This window comes from Megachile rotundata, chromosome 2, assembly GCF_050947335.1.
Source record: "Megachile rotundata isolate GNS110a chromosome 2, iyMegRotu1, whole genome shotgun sequence".
Taxonomy (NCBI): Eukaryota; Metazoa; Arthropoda; class Insecta; order Hymenoptera; family Megachilidae; genus Megachile; species Megachile rotundata.
The window spans coordinates 22,993,086-23,007,868 of record NC_134984.1 but is presented as its reverse complement, the minus strand read 5'-3'; the positions used below and the strand labels follow the sequence as shown (position 1 = coordinate 23,007,868).

General features: G+C 27.3%; 4 protein-coding genes across 5 annotated transcripts; 1 reads left to right on the top strand and 3 right to left on the bottom strand.

Annotated features, from left to right (window-relative positions):
- Positions 1-444: 444 nt before the first annotated feature.
- Positions 445-3,372, bottom strand: RabGGTa (Rab geranylgeranyltransferase subunit alpha). Its single transcript, XM_003706984.3, has 7 exons — positions 3,072-3,372; positions 2,722-2,832; positions 2,461-2,579; positions 2,002-2,189; positions 1,723-1,914; positions 1,073-1,648; positions 445-974 (listed from the first exon to the last, which is right to left on the bottom strand). Exons 1-7 carry the CDS (start codon positions 3,072-3,074, stop codon positions 529-531), a joined length of 1,635 nt encoding a protein of 544 aa, XP_003707032.1. The 5' UTR covers positions 3,075-3,372; the 3' UTR covers positions 445-528.
- Positions 3,373-3,949: 577 nt separating this feature from the next.
- On the top strand, positions 3,950-6,911 carry Su(P) (prostaglandin E synthase Su(P)). Its single transcript, XM_003706983.3, has 5 exons — positions 3,950-4,486; positions 4,682-4,756; positions 4,839-5,176; positions 5,281-5,392; positions 5,585-6,911. The coding sequence occupies exons 1-5, from the start codon at positions 4,184-4,186 to the stop codon at positions 5,948-5,950; spliced, it is 1,194 nt and encodes a 397-aa protein (XP_003707031.2). The 5' UTR covers positions 3,950-4,183; the 3' UTR covers positions 5,951-6,911.
- On the bottom strand, positions 6,293-8,753 carry LOC100879825 (uncharacterized). 2 transcript variants are annotated; one of them, XM_012293779.2, is made up of 10 exons: positions 8,539-8,750; positions 8,386-8,463; positions 8,130-8,282; positions 7,879-8,009; positions 7,633-7,765; positions 7,364-7,486; positions 7,203-7,286; positions 6,916-7,068; positions 6,581-6,709; positions 6,293-6,432 (listed from the first exon to the last, which is right to left on the bottom strand). In XM_012293779.2, the coding sequence occupies exons 2-10, from the start codon at positions 8,417-8,419 to the stop codon at positions 6,323-6,325; spliced, it is 1,050 nt and encodes a 349-aa protein (XP_012149169.1). In that variant the 5' UTR covers positions 8,420-8,463; positions 8,539-8,750; the 3' UTR covers positions 6,293-6,322. The 2 variants fall into 2 exon arrangements, with proteins under 2 accessions (XP_012149169.1, XP_003707030.2); XM_003706982.3 differs by having other exon boundaries at positions 8,386-8,753.
- A 131-nt stretch (positions 8,754-8,884) lies between these two features.
- On the bottom strand, positions 8,885-14,658 carry Oseg1 (intraflagellar transport protein Oseg1). The gene is made up of 16 exons (XM_003706980.3): positions 14,493-14,658; positions 14,140-14,249; positions 13,955-14,075; positions 13,644-13,854; positions 13,384-13,457; positions 13,032-13,302; positions 12,770-12,931; positions 12,352-12,649; positions 11,900-12,270; positions 11,426-11,818; positions 10,927-11,341; positions 10,496-10,722; positions 10,054-10,435; positions 9,755-9,921; positions 9,386-9,547; positions 8,885-9,235 (listed from the first exon to the last, which is right to left on the bottom strand). Exons 1-16 carry the CDS (start codon positions 14,543-14,545, stop codon positions 9,149-9,151), a joined length of 3,504 nt encoding a protein of 1,167 aa, XP_003707028.1. The 5' UTR covers positions 14,546-14,658; the 3' UTR covers positions 8,885-9,148.
- Between the last annotated feature and the right edge of the window lie 125 nt (positions 14,659-14,783).

The window sequence follows — 14,783 nt, the reverse complement described above, 5'->3', positions numbered from 1 at the left end:
TAATATATTAAATACACAAATTTTTAAACGAAAATGTTCAAAAATTGTATTGTCATATTTTGAATAATTCGTCTCACAAGAGAATACTACCCTAACAAAAGACGAATTTCCGTCAACGCACGTTAACTGTATTTGATTCTGTTCATTCTGTAGTCCATGGCAGTGCGCGTGCGCTTTCATAACGCAATGACGACAAAAATATATATCTAGTGAACAAAAACTTATGAATCTTAGAGTTATGTAAAAAAACTAATGTTTTTTCCTAGGTACTAATTAACTTTGCAACTGTGTTTCATTTGCAAATGTTCATTCTGAGCATTGAAATTTAGTTCTACATTTTAGATATATTTTTACACGAGAAATTTTTCTTTTTTATATCATAATATATGCTTAATTATTTAAATAAATTAAACTACTATATAATATAAAATGAATAACAAGTGATAGAAGTATTTTTATATTATATTATAACTAAATGCTAGATATTTATTTCACACATGTTCATAGTAATGTATAGAATTATAAAAATTAATTTATATATAGTTGCAAATTTGGACTAATTTGAGCTATATTAATTTGTAATTCTTCCATATTACAGTCATAAAGGTTTTCTCTTAAATCAAGTGACTTTAATTTATGTTTTGCCAGTAACTGCAATATTTCATCAGGACATTTTAGTTCATTATTTCTTAATGACAAAACTTCAAGATTTTCTAGAACTGGAAATTTTTGTAAACTTTTCAATTGATTACTTGACAATGATAATTTCTTACAATTTTGCAAAGAAGATAATTGGTGCAAAGAATCTACTAAAGAATTTGCACCAAGATTTACTTCTTCAAAGAAACTAAGGTATTCATTGTTACTAAGTGTTGTTAAATTTAATCCTGAAAGATCAATTTCTAACTGTATTTCCTGATCTTCTTCTATGTCCCAAATTTTATATAATTTGTAATCTATTACATATTTGCTTCCTAAAAAAAATAATGTATCATTTAACATTTCCAAATTAAAAATAATTCTGAAGTATAAACTCTTAAATGTTTTTTTAATTTGATTGCTAAATACTTACGTAAATCCTTATAATAATTAGATCGAAGAGGATCAATATTAACAAGAATATTCAAATTTGCTAAAATATCTTCATAAAATTTTACAAAATCAATTTTTCTCATTAAAAGAATGGCTGTCAGATGAGCCCATTTATTATTAGGTTCCATTGCTGAAAGCTGTTTATAACTTGATAATTGTTCCAATAATTGGTCTTTGTTATAGCAGGATTTATATTTTCTTTTTTTATATATCCATTTCTGATTGGAACAATACAAAGGATAAAATGTTTCTTCAATTTTAATTTGAATATCCTTTATCTCAGTTAACTGTTTTTCAAATTTTCCAAACCATAGTTTTGAAAACTTTGTTTTTGGCCAAGATTTCCACTGAATGCTTTCATTTTCATTATTTATTTGTACACATATTGATTCTATTGATACATTTTGATTGACATAAAGAATCACACTGTTGTCCATTATTAATGCTTGGGAAAGGATGGGATGAATTTCATGTGTATCTAGTAACCACCTTTGGTAGAACCATGCACTAGAATCACTAGGATCTGTGAATGTGGCATTCATTACCAATTCCAATTCTGCAAAACAGTTTTATATTTCTATTTTATCATATTAAAACACACTATATTCTCATATGTAATAGAAATATTACCATCCTTTTTCTTGTCATCAATCTGCTTTTGATCACAATTGGAAAATTGATTTGACAATAGTCGACTTCTATAATGCCAAGAAGAATAATTAGAAAAATTATATAGAATCTTTGTAGTAGAAAATTTTAATTCTTCTTCAGGAGAAATTCCTGCTTTCTGTACAACAAACTCTCTGTAATTCCAACAATGAACTAAAATAAAAAATGATATTTATAGTCAACTATTTTTGATATAATGTGAACAAAAACTAAATAATATAATATATTATAATCACTCACAATTTCTTTCATCTAAGTTTAAACACTTATTGCATAACATTAATTCTTTTTTCCAATCACAATCCTCAACAAAATTTATAACCCAAACTCGTTGATACCATACATAATATGATTTAGGATTTTCTTTCAAACAATTTTCCGTAAGTGTCAATTCATTTTGATAATGGTCTTTCAACTCTTTTTCATTCCTAATTTATTTAACATAACACTGACTTAATTACATTGCTTTTTACTTAAAATTAATGTATTTGAAATGTATACTATTAAATGTTATATTTTCATTAAAATTTTAGTATCTAATTTTTTAAACAAATTATGTCTATCATATAATTACTAACACAGTCAATATTAATTAATACTAATTTATAATTATACTGTGTTAATAAATAGTCAGTAAATAACATAGCAATAAAATATATAGAAATATGTTTATAGAAATTATTGTGATTATCTATTTACCAATTGCTATTTGTGAATACTTCTCTACGAATATTCCACAATGTATAAATATCAGGATTTTGTAGCAGCATGCGTTCAGTGATCATCATTAATTCATCATCATAAATTTTATTTTTTCTCTATAACATGTAAAAATAAATCTTGATATAATATCCTCATTGTATTTGGAATCTTTAAATTTTCAATCTCTCTATTAATTTCAATTTCTTATTGTTATCAAATTGCTTCATGATAAATTAAATAATGTTAAAATAAAATTACTTTTTCAAATACAATACTTATGCCAGCTCTGTAACGTGCAAGTTTTTCAGCCCTTTCCTTCTTTTTTAATGCTTCCTGCTCTGCACTAGTTCGGACTTTTACTCTCCCATGCTACAAAATTATTTAATTCATAATTTATGAACACATAACATTGAATGTACTTATGCTACAAATACAAAAAGTTAAACATTTTATTATATAATGTTATACAATTAAATAGTTGCAATGATAAATGAAAAAATTTATTTTAATTTTTAATTTAGAAAGATATAATTGCACTCTAATAATATTAAAATATGGAATAGGAATGTAATAATAATAGTATACTAAAAGCAAAATACTGTCATTACCATCTTGTAATTTCTTAATTAGAATTTCAACTCTTTAGGTTAATCTTGTTTATTTTTTATTTTTTACATATGTTTTGTCCTGTTAACATCAATGCATTTCATCCATTTATGTACACACATGACACTGTTAATTTAAAATATATCGTTATACTTATAATGTGTTTTCAAGTTGATAACTTATGAACATATTTATATATAACAGGTATTTTATATCCTTGCAATTCATACACAGAGAAAGAAAGCAAACCCATTTTCTTATCGAATTGACAATATCTGTTTACGCATGCGTGCGCATATATAACCTTTAAAATTGGTTACTATATAGTCACTAGACAAAGAGTAGGGATACAATAAGAGATGACACTCCCAGCGGCACCTTTAATGTTCGGTAAAGCTTGTCCCTTTAAAGTGATTGTTTAGACAAGCGGGAAATTTAAATTAAGTGAATTTAGCTTCCTGTCTACCTCTAATAATTAGAAATCTATTTATCAAATGCCATACTTGCATACTATGTACATGTGTATTTCAGAATTAGTCGAAATTGTATCTCCACTGCGTTTCATTTGCCACTGATAGTGCCAATCCGTCTCTCCATAAATTTCCATGTCAGAGTATCATCTTTTGTTGTATTCCTACTCTTTGCATTAGACGCAAATATCAGTTAGATAATTCAGTGCATAAAAACGTTTTGAGCAATTAATTATTTATATTGAATTAGTGAACTTACCGTAATTATCAGTGTTTGTTATGCTCTTGAAAAATAGTTTATACTTTCATGAAATTAATGTAATAATTGCATTTATATATATGTAATTTATAAAGTATCAGGTACATATTTCTTTGAGATTTATAATAAACAGTTCATAAATGTACCAATACATGTTTGCATCAAACTTGTAAATATTTTGGTATATTAACAATTTATATTACATATAAAAGCTGTCAGCTTTCATTAATAAAGTTATGGAATTACAAAATATATGCTGAGCAATTTTAATATACAATAATTTCTTTATTTTGATTCTCATCTGAAAGGTGTTGAAAAGTATTTATTTAATAATATTATATTGCAAATAATTCATTTTGAATCATAGAACTTGTAAATCTTTATAATGTCCATATTAAAGAGATTGTTAAAATTGCCACAAAATATATATTCTTTCAAAAACGTTATTCAAAATTATCCAAAAAGAAATGAAAGTTTCTTATCAGCATCTGGACAATCTTCTACATTAAAAACTGTACTCAAAGCAAGTTTAGTAGGAATTTCTGTTGGATTTCCTATTGGTATAGTTATTACTTCTGGTTATTCATGGTATAAAAATAAAAATGGTGCAAAAACTTATCATCTTGAAGGTAAAGAACGTAAAATTGAATTACTTAGCCACAAACCGGATGTACCCATTTCTAGAAAGGTGGGTTTTAGATACTATCAAAATACATATAATATATTATTAAGTTCCTTTTTATTATACATTTTATATTAAAATCAAATTAGCATGGCAATTAAAATATTAAGGTATAAGTATTATACAAGTATTCAGAATTCATTGTAAATATCAATTTACTATTTCTATGCAGATAGATTTAATCATTTCTTTCTATTTTAGATTGTTTCACCTGTGGATACAACCGGATTAAAATTAACACTTTTCCAATATCAAACATGCCCATTTTGCTGCAAGGTAAAACCTTCATATTATTAAGAAGTTACAGTTTAGACTAGATTAAAGTTATTCACAAGTATTAAGTTTAAATATATTTTAGGTCAGAGTTTTTTTGGATTATTATGGAATATCTTATGATGTTGTGGAAGTTGATCCAGTATTAAGAAAAGAGATATCATGGTCCTCTTACAAAAAAGTGCCAATACTTCTAACTCAGTTAGAATCTGGATATGGACCTTTACATGACAGCTCAATGATTATTTCTCTATTAGCATCACATCTAAGAGATAAATCACAAACAGTAGATGATTTAATGAAGGATTATCCAAGTATAGCAATGCACGATGAAAATGATAAATTTAAGTATGAAATAATGAACAAATATTTCTTAATGTATAAAGATGCTCCTCCTTCGGATAAAGATTTGAATAATATTATGTGAGTAATGTTATTTAATAGAATTTATTGTAACTATTTTTATTTATTTATTATGTACCCTTTCATCCACATGCATAATATATCAATGTTAATAATAATTATAGAGAAGAACGCAAGTGGAGGAAATGGGCAGATGATACACTTGTTCATACACTTTCACCAAATGTATATAGGACACTTGGTGAAGCTTACAAAACTTTTAATTGGTTTTCTGAAGTAAGTAGAAAAAAAACACAATAATAATTTGAAGGTTAATATATAAGTTCCAATTATTTATGAGTTACAAATGATTTTTTAATGTGTATATAATTTATAGACAGTTTTGAAGTTCTTATATAATTGTTTATTATTGCAATCTATTAATAAAATCCGTAATAAAAATTAAAATTGTAATTTTGTATGAATTAGGTTGGTAAATGGGAGGAATACTTTCCAGCATGGGAACGATTAGTAATGATAAATATAGGCGCAGTAGCTATGTGGATCATATCAAAACGACTGAAAAAGAGACATAATCTTAAAGGCGATGTTCGGCAATCTTTGTACGACGAAATTAACGTATGGTTACGCTGCATTAAGAAACGTGGTGGCACATTTATGGGAGGGGAAAAGCCTAATTTATCAGATCTCGCTGTCTATGGAATTTTGAAAAGTATAGAAGGCTGTGATGCTTTTAAAGATGCTTTATGTAATACAAAACTAGGTACATGGTATAATGCTATGACAAAGGAAGTAGAAACACATTCTGGAAGCAATTATTTAATATCTAAATAATGTAAATATATTAATTGATTGTAATCTAGTTGCTCTATTGCTGAAATTAGTTTTGTTAAGATTACTTTCCACATGATTCATTGCTTCATTCAAACGTTGATTTTTATTTGTTTACTTATTTGATTTAGTAATAAAATTTTAATTATACGTTTGAAACAATATCATGGTAAAAAGTCAAATATATATTTATATTTACATCCTGCATTTCTGTATGATCTATAATATTGATATTTCTAGAATAACAAATTAAATTCAATTTTATTATAAACTTAATTTTTACTTATTTTAAAATTACATTGATTAAGATACATAGTACACAATTAATTGTATTATGCTACATAAGTTGTGTACAAAATGGAGGTACTTTTTAGTTCAAACTGCACAAGGTACTTGACGATATGTTAGTGAAAATCCTTTATTTTCAATTTCTCCCTCCTCGTCTCCATTTGTAATAACATACAAGACAAATGGTTTAGAATATGCTAAAATAAAAAAATGAATTAAAAAAGATAAAAATGTTTGCAATTAGTAATTATCAGTATTATAACATTTTGTATATATATAATTTCAATTTTCTATTACGTGTAATAAGCATAATAAGTAATAACAACAATGCTTAGGAATACTTACATGTTTTGGTTACAAAACCGTTACCGCAAAATCGCTCTACGCCAACTGGACTACCATTTACATATGGATGTGGAACGATAACGAAATCTTTAGTACAATCTGTCCCTGATTCTGCTGCAAATTCGGTACCTAGTTAAAAAAAAATAATAAATAAGATTAAAATTAAGTACTTCCATCACATTTATTTTAATCATATGATTATTGAAAGCGATTTTTAATTCGTATAAAAAAATTCCTGTATATAGATAATGTTTGCTGTGCAATACCAACATCGATCTTGTAAATATCTTATTTATTAATATAAATATAATAATAAAATTTTATCATGTAATTACCTATAGTGGTAGAATCGAAAGAACCTGTATCTCCAGAAACAGAAAATGAATTTGGATTTGTTTGAGACCATTCAATAGCACAATATCCTTGTGCCATTCGTACACACACACCATAATTTGTATTTGCAATCTGTCTAGTACCAAGTTCTGGTGCTGGAATGAGTGACAACATTCATTAAAATGATATTTATGCATTTAGTTATATTATTAGTGTATTTCCATATTTGTTTCTTTCTTCTTTAATAATTTAATATCTATAATTGCCTTTATAATTTAATATTAAATACCTCTTGGATTTTGTGTTGTGCCGTAATTGAAGCTTGTTACAGTGCCTGAAACAGTATCATAATACTGTAAGCACCCATTTGGAGCTGCAACAGTAATAAATAATGTAAAAGAAGAACATATATTTGACAGTTTTATACTTTTAAAGTACTGAAATTTGTACCTTTAGATGTAGAATCACAAGGTATCTGCTGAATTCTTATATTCCAGCGACGATCCGTAGCATACTCAGAATTAGTATCAATTGAAATCATAATAGGTGTATCACCATTGAAATCGACATATACTGAAAATTTGCAAAAGGGACCATGATGTTCTTAACAATATTTATTCAATGAAATTAGAGAATATGAAACAAAGGATCATCAGAATATATAACGGAGTCAATATATAATTTTTACGAATAAAGTTATTCGTACTTTCATTTATTACCATGTTGGTTTGCATTTTCTCCACAAATTCGAGGTACTAAAGTACCAGATCCAGAAACCAAAAGAAGATCATAATCACAAATGCCGCTAGCATTTGGTGAAGCAAGACTAAATTCTAGAAAGTCCAAACGTAACTAAAATAAAAATTTACATAAAATTTTAGATTCTTTCTTCTTTTTTACATAAAATAAATTAAGAACTAAGCTACTGTTTGTTGTGTAAATTTACATCAATTTCGATAGCTTACTTGACATATATTTGAATTACAACGTTGCACTGTTATTGTACATCTTCCAGTACCTTCATAAGTTGTTGGGTATTCTGGATTTGTAAAATATGTATTATTTATATTTGTAGTGGAACTGCATGTTTTTTGAACTGTAACAGGTAAAAAATATTAAGTAATCCTACTATATCAATATTTATTGAATGAACAAGAAGTACTGCTTGTTTGAACATGTTAAATAATAGAATGATTTTAATTTTTAAGTTACTTACAAACACAGCAAACACCATGTGTATTTGCACAAGTACCAGATGGTGTTCCACCATAGTCACGACATTCTCTTCTGGTGAAACAAGTGCCATTTAAATTGTTGTTAGCCAGACATTGTGAATTTGCAAAACGAATAACACTGAATAGCGGGAAAACTGTTTAAACATTCATTTAATAATTTCATGTTATATTTTTTAATAGTATTGTAAAATATAATGTCTCAAGAATAGTTCTATTTTGTTTATTTCTGTTACTCACATCTTCCTTGAAGCATTGAATTCTGCGTTGTCATAACATTATTATCATTATTGTCCAACCACTGAATTTGACAGATAACTGAATTTCCAAAAAAGAAGACTATTAAGCTGACTAGACGCAACATGGTTCAAACTGTAATTGTTCACAACGTACCCAATGCTCTCGAGGATTTCGTTTAACGGTGCTCAAGAAATCAGAACAATTAGCACCTACATAAGGCTGAGCTAATATTTACGTTTGTTTACATAACTGGACTGTTATTAATGTACTGGGCGCAGAAGAGATTCAATTATACTAAAATTTATTAGAGAACAAAAAAATATTTGTCATAAGAAGACTTTGCAGTTTTAATTTGTACAGAACGGCAAGGACGAAAATTTTAATAATTTATGAATTAAAGAAAACTGAAATAATTAAAGTAATTAACAAAACGTATTATTGATTTTTAGTATAATATTATTGCTAAAACAATACACTATTTCATTAATAAAATCGTGAATAGATATAACATTAAATTTAATTTTCTAATAATGAAGTTTCAAATAAAAAAATTGTATTTTACATTTAGGTTTCTCCTTTCACTTAGAATTACTTTGTCTTCTTAATATAAATACATTACTGTTAATTCTTCTTACATACATTACTTATCCATGTTTTGTACAATTTTTGTGTTTTAATACTTTTAAATTTAGAACAATAATAATATATTATAGTACAGGACTATAACTGTATCAACAAGAAGTTGTTCAATTGATACAAAACTCTAATCAGAAAGTTTATTTAATGTTCTGCAAAATGGACAATATCCATGACGTAATAAAGCCAATTCATAATCATCTAAATGAAATAGCTGTAAAGAAAAATTAAAAATTATTTTTTTTTACGTATTATAAAATGTCATTTACATTAAAAAGATGAGTTTCATGCCAAAGTTATTATGTCATTACTATTTAGATGCAGTAACTACTCATGTAATATAACACGAAAAAATTGTATATACCTTTAAACAAGACTTGCAAAAAGTAATTTGTAGATCAGGTAGTAGATTTTTGAAATATTTTGTTTTGAACGGTTTCGGCCACTTTATAATTAATACAGTACACGGATCCATACTTCTCAAAACGCTTCTTCCCACAATAATATTAGAAGTGTTCAATTTTTCCTAAAACATAAATGTGATTTAAAGATACTTCATTCATCAATAGTTTATAAATATATAACAATCTAATACTTCCTACAGACAACGAGAAGGTACTCGTTAAAAAATATTAGTTTATAGTATTTATTTTTTATTGCTTGTTTAATCTTTTGGATTACTTGTTTCATAAAATTGATGAGTGATATAGTAAAAATATATGCATCATAATACCTCATATTTCATTAAACGCGCAGTAAAGAGATCTACTTCAGAAGTGATAGAAAGCTGATCTTGATCTTCCGTATCATCAGATGAAGTTAGCGATTCATTTATTAGTTTTTCTGCTTCTTCGTCTGTAATATCTTCTTCCAATTCAAATTCTACTAATGGCAGAATTTCTACAATTTTAATTAAATATTATTTCAAATTACTTGTAAATTAAGTATATCTTCTTTCAAACATGAATAGTTTAGCTACTATTTCCTATGGCTTATATGATATTCCATTTATTTATAGAAAATAAAACTTACCAAACATTACAAAAGAATATTGAAATTTTAGACCACATTGAACGCAATGTCCTTGATTATTTGATGGCAATAAAGGGTTAAAAGTTGAACATTTATAACAAAGAGGCAAAAGATCTTCAGGATCTTTATAAGCGGAAGCTCGAGACATTAAATTCAAAACTTCCAATTGGCTAAGTTGATTTGTTGGTATTTTTATTTTGCGTAGTTTTTCAAACAATTGCATACTCAGTTTATTAGCGCCAAGAAAGGAAGCTTGTTTCAATAATGTGTACAGTATAGTAAATCTTGAAACTCCTTCTATTTGAATATTTTCAGTTCTTGTTAAAAGAAATCGTGAAATGTTGAAAAGAGCTTCAGGCATCAATGATGTGAATGGTTCCTTCTAAAAATGTATTACTATCACTATTATAGTTAATAATTTAACAATTAAATCTTTACTTACAACATATTTATGCACTTCATAATAAGCATAATAAATTTCAGCTTTTTCATGATACTGAAGAAACATTGTTTTCAATTCGTCAGTGCTTTTGTTAAGATTTAAACTAATTTGGGAAAGTAGCCAGTAAAAATATGAAGCATCACGAAATCTTTCTTCAGTTACAGCATTCTTAGCCAGTATTGTCAAAACTGTTACAGATTCATCTGATTGCCCCGCGATCTGAAATGCTAAGAAACTATATGAATGTTTTAATATTTTTTGTGATCGTGTGTTTATTGTTTTATACAATTTTAATAGAAAAAAATTAAATAATTATTTGCTTAATTTCCACATATACTTTTTATTTTGAATTCAATTTCAGTTGACTGTAATAATTTCAGTAAGTTATTGTAGGAATGAAATGTTTTAGATAACAATATTTCTTTACTCACCTTCCTGAGCTTCAGAAAAATGACCAGTTTCTGCCAACCACCTGGCATATGGCCCATAAATTCTGGCTTTTAATTTGGGATTTCTTTCAGCTAATTCAAATGCTTCTGGCCAAGCTTGAGCTTCCACTAATACATCTGCTACATCAGGATCATCTCCTAAACGACTAAAAATTTCAGCTGCACCATGAGTCGCGCCCAAATTTTTCAATTTTTTAGCAATCACAGTTAAATTATCTCTATCCAATTTATCAAGTTGTCTGCCTACTTTAATTAACATATCGATCCAGCCATATTCAGCAATTATATTAATGGCACGATCTACATCTCCCGCTGAAAGAAACATTTCTGCTGCAGCACGAGGTTCTCCAAGACTTTTTGCCCATTCTGCTCTTCTACGGAGTAGAATCGTACGATCCTGAACACATTTTACACAAAATATAAAATATATTTACATACAAAAATTACTTAAAGAAAAAGAAAACAAATTAAAAATAGTTACCTGGTTATTTCCATTGACAATAAATTCTTGAGCAATATCAAACATTCGTAAATCAGAATACATAGTTAATGCATACTGCTGTAAGCCGGCTTTTTGGAAAAGTTTTGCAGCATCTTTCAATTTTCCCATAGCGGCCGCAGCAGTAGCCATGCATGCTTCTTTTCCCCATTCTCCAGATTTAAGTTTTTCTTCTACTTCAGAGATCACTTCTATATATTTCAGGTTTTTAATTCTAGCAAAAGCAGCATATGCTATGTTTAGTTCTAAGTTTTCCAAAGTAGAAGTGCCTAAGGAAAACCAGTCAGAATCTGCCACTCCAAGACATGCAATATTATAAGCATGAGAGAAAAGACCGATGTCTAAATATTGATACATAAATAGCGATAATGGTACCTATACGTAATAGAAAGTTTTAATAATTAATAAAATATGTATATATAATAACACCCAGAAAGATTAAAAATTCAATATTACCTCCATTGTAATAATAGAAGAACCATTTAGACAATAAACTTTGGATCCATTATGACCAACAACAAAACCAGAAAATTTTTGTCTATATTCCGTAAAAGTTCCAACTTTAATTGTTAAATATTCTTCACTAGAGAAACACATTATATCTTCAAAAGTGCTGTTAAATGCTACACTGTTTACGTTTGGAAATTCCTGAAGTTTTTCTTCTGTATATAAATCAAACACAGAAAGGATTCCATGATCACCAACAACTGCAAGCTTTTCTTTTAATGAGCTAATATCAAGACACCTTATGGAACTATCAATTTTTGCAATGTATGCTGGAAATGGATTATCCAAATATATTTTCACTATGTAACCCGTGTTTAAACCTAGGTAAACATTATTTAAAAAAAATAATATTAGTTATGTTAACTAATTTTCATTTATGTTTACATTTTTATAATATCAACCTGCAATAAGGCATTCTTGTCCAGCTGGTCCACCTACAACTTTTATATAAGTTATAAGCCCATCAAGTATCCATTCTCTTTCTATAATACCATTGAATGATAAGCTCTGTAATCTTTTTTCGGTACACAGAACTAAATTATTTGCTGCAACTACAAGTAAATTGCAGTTTAATGCTTGATTTAATTTTTCACGTATACGATAATGCATTCCATCGTTAGAATTTGATGGCTCATATATTATTACACGTTCGGATAACTGAACTGCTAAACGATTTTTATACACTGCAATACGATAAATCTAAAAGTACAAAAAAAGTTTTTATAATTATTAATTAATAAATGTTTTGACACTGATATTAAACTTTGCTGAGTCTAAAAAATTAATATAATTAATATTCAATTGTATAATATTACTCACCAAATCTTTGCATTTAATTCTGACTTTTTGACTAGTAATCAAATTTTGTATTATTACATCAGTCATATTTTCTCTATATGCATATCGATCACCATACAATCCATGTATAACATCCCATGATAACTGCAAATATGTTATGGTACCATCTTGACAACCAAGTGCCTAAGTACATAAATGAAAGATAATTCAGTAAATTTATAAGACAAGAAAACCATTAAAAGATTTTAAATGAAATGATATAGTAAAAAAATTACTGTCTTACAATATGAGTAGATGATGGATGGACAGCACAACTCCAAACCCAAGAGGAAAATGTATTACCAACATTGATTAATTTTATTCCGTCATATGTCGTTAATATACATTGTTTACTACTTCCAGAAATTAAAATATATTGACCTCCTGCAAAATTACACATGTTAAGAGGAATAAAATTTAGTAATCTATCTTTGCCAACTTGTTTTCCTGTCATTGAATAAAAGGATATAGTTCCATTCCATTCAGCAATACAAAGAACATCTACTGGATCTTCCCTGCAGACAACATACGAATTTATTAAAATATTTTGTAATTATTTAAAAAATCATAGAAATGTTCTAAATATTTTCTATTACCATTGACGATTCCACAACAAACTCCAAATAGGGACTCCATTGTGTCTTTCAATACGTATTTGTTCTTCCCCATTCTAAAAATATTAAAATAGCTATCTTGATTTACTTTATACTAAATTCTAGAAAGTTTTTTAGACAATTAACTCGCTTATACACAAAGTAAATAAACTAAATCGATTATGAAATGTTACAAAAGTAATTAAAAAGATAGACAATCAAGAAATTAGAAATAAACATATTGTGAGCAATATGAAACAAACTTTATTTCTGATAGAAACATAGCCTGTTGACAATCCAATGGCTAGGTATTGGCCATCACTTGTCCATGCACAACAGTTGACCCTTCCTCTTGATTTATGTTTGACAATTGCTTTCTGTTCTGGAGACCAAAATGCTATATCTGATAAAGAACAGCTTAGAAGTTGATGTGATACTGGATTAAATTGCATAGCTTGAACAGCTTCATTATGTCTAAAAAAAATTTGATAATGGATTTCACTTAAAGAATAAATTAATGTCAATTTATATTACTTATTCAAGCATATCATATAGTAAAAAGAATATAACTTACGAATATTTTAATATACCCTCTAATCTTGATGTCCAAATTATAACACTTTTATCTGCACTTCCTGATGCAAATTTTTTCCCATCTTTTGCATAACATACACAATACACTACATCTTTATGCCCTAAAATGAAATAAAATGTATTGTAATTAAATTTAGTATGTTGTTAGAATATAATTCCAATTACCTTTTAACGGTTGAATCAAAGCACCTTCGCTAGTTTCATAAACAAGAACTTGCTGTCCAGCAGCAATAACTAATTGAGTTCCATCTGGGTTGAAGCATAAATCGTATATACTGCAATAATATTTGCATTAATAACAATATTTATTATAATTTTTCATAATTTTCATTTAAAGGCACATAAGTTTACATTATCAATAGTCAGCTAATAGAACCATTATAATCACGAAACTACTTCTTAACATGAAGATTATTAACTGCATAGTTTAAAAATCAAAATATTCACATTTTTTGTATAATCTGAATAATTTTTTAATTACATTATCATACTATTGAAAATATTATTTATTTAATTACCATCGTTCTGATTTGTCTTGGACTTTATCAACCCAAGTTGGAACAATCTTCATTATTTATTTTTTTATACGATACTTTTTCAGTACAATTTTAACATACTATTCCTATCATTTTTGTATAAAGGTTTGTTTTGGTGGTTTCCACGGAAACGGTTAAAATGGCGGCAAGGCTATAATATCACGGTATTTCACAGAACATGTATAGGAAGATAACATTTGATTATACACAAAGAACGAGTTTTTCTGTATTCTACTCACATAACTCCGATTGGTACGAGCCCCAATTTAATAA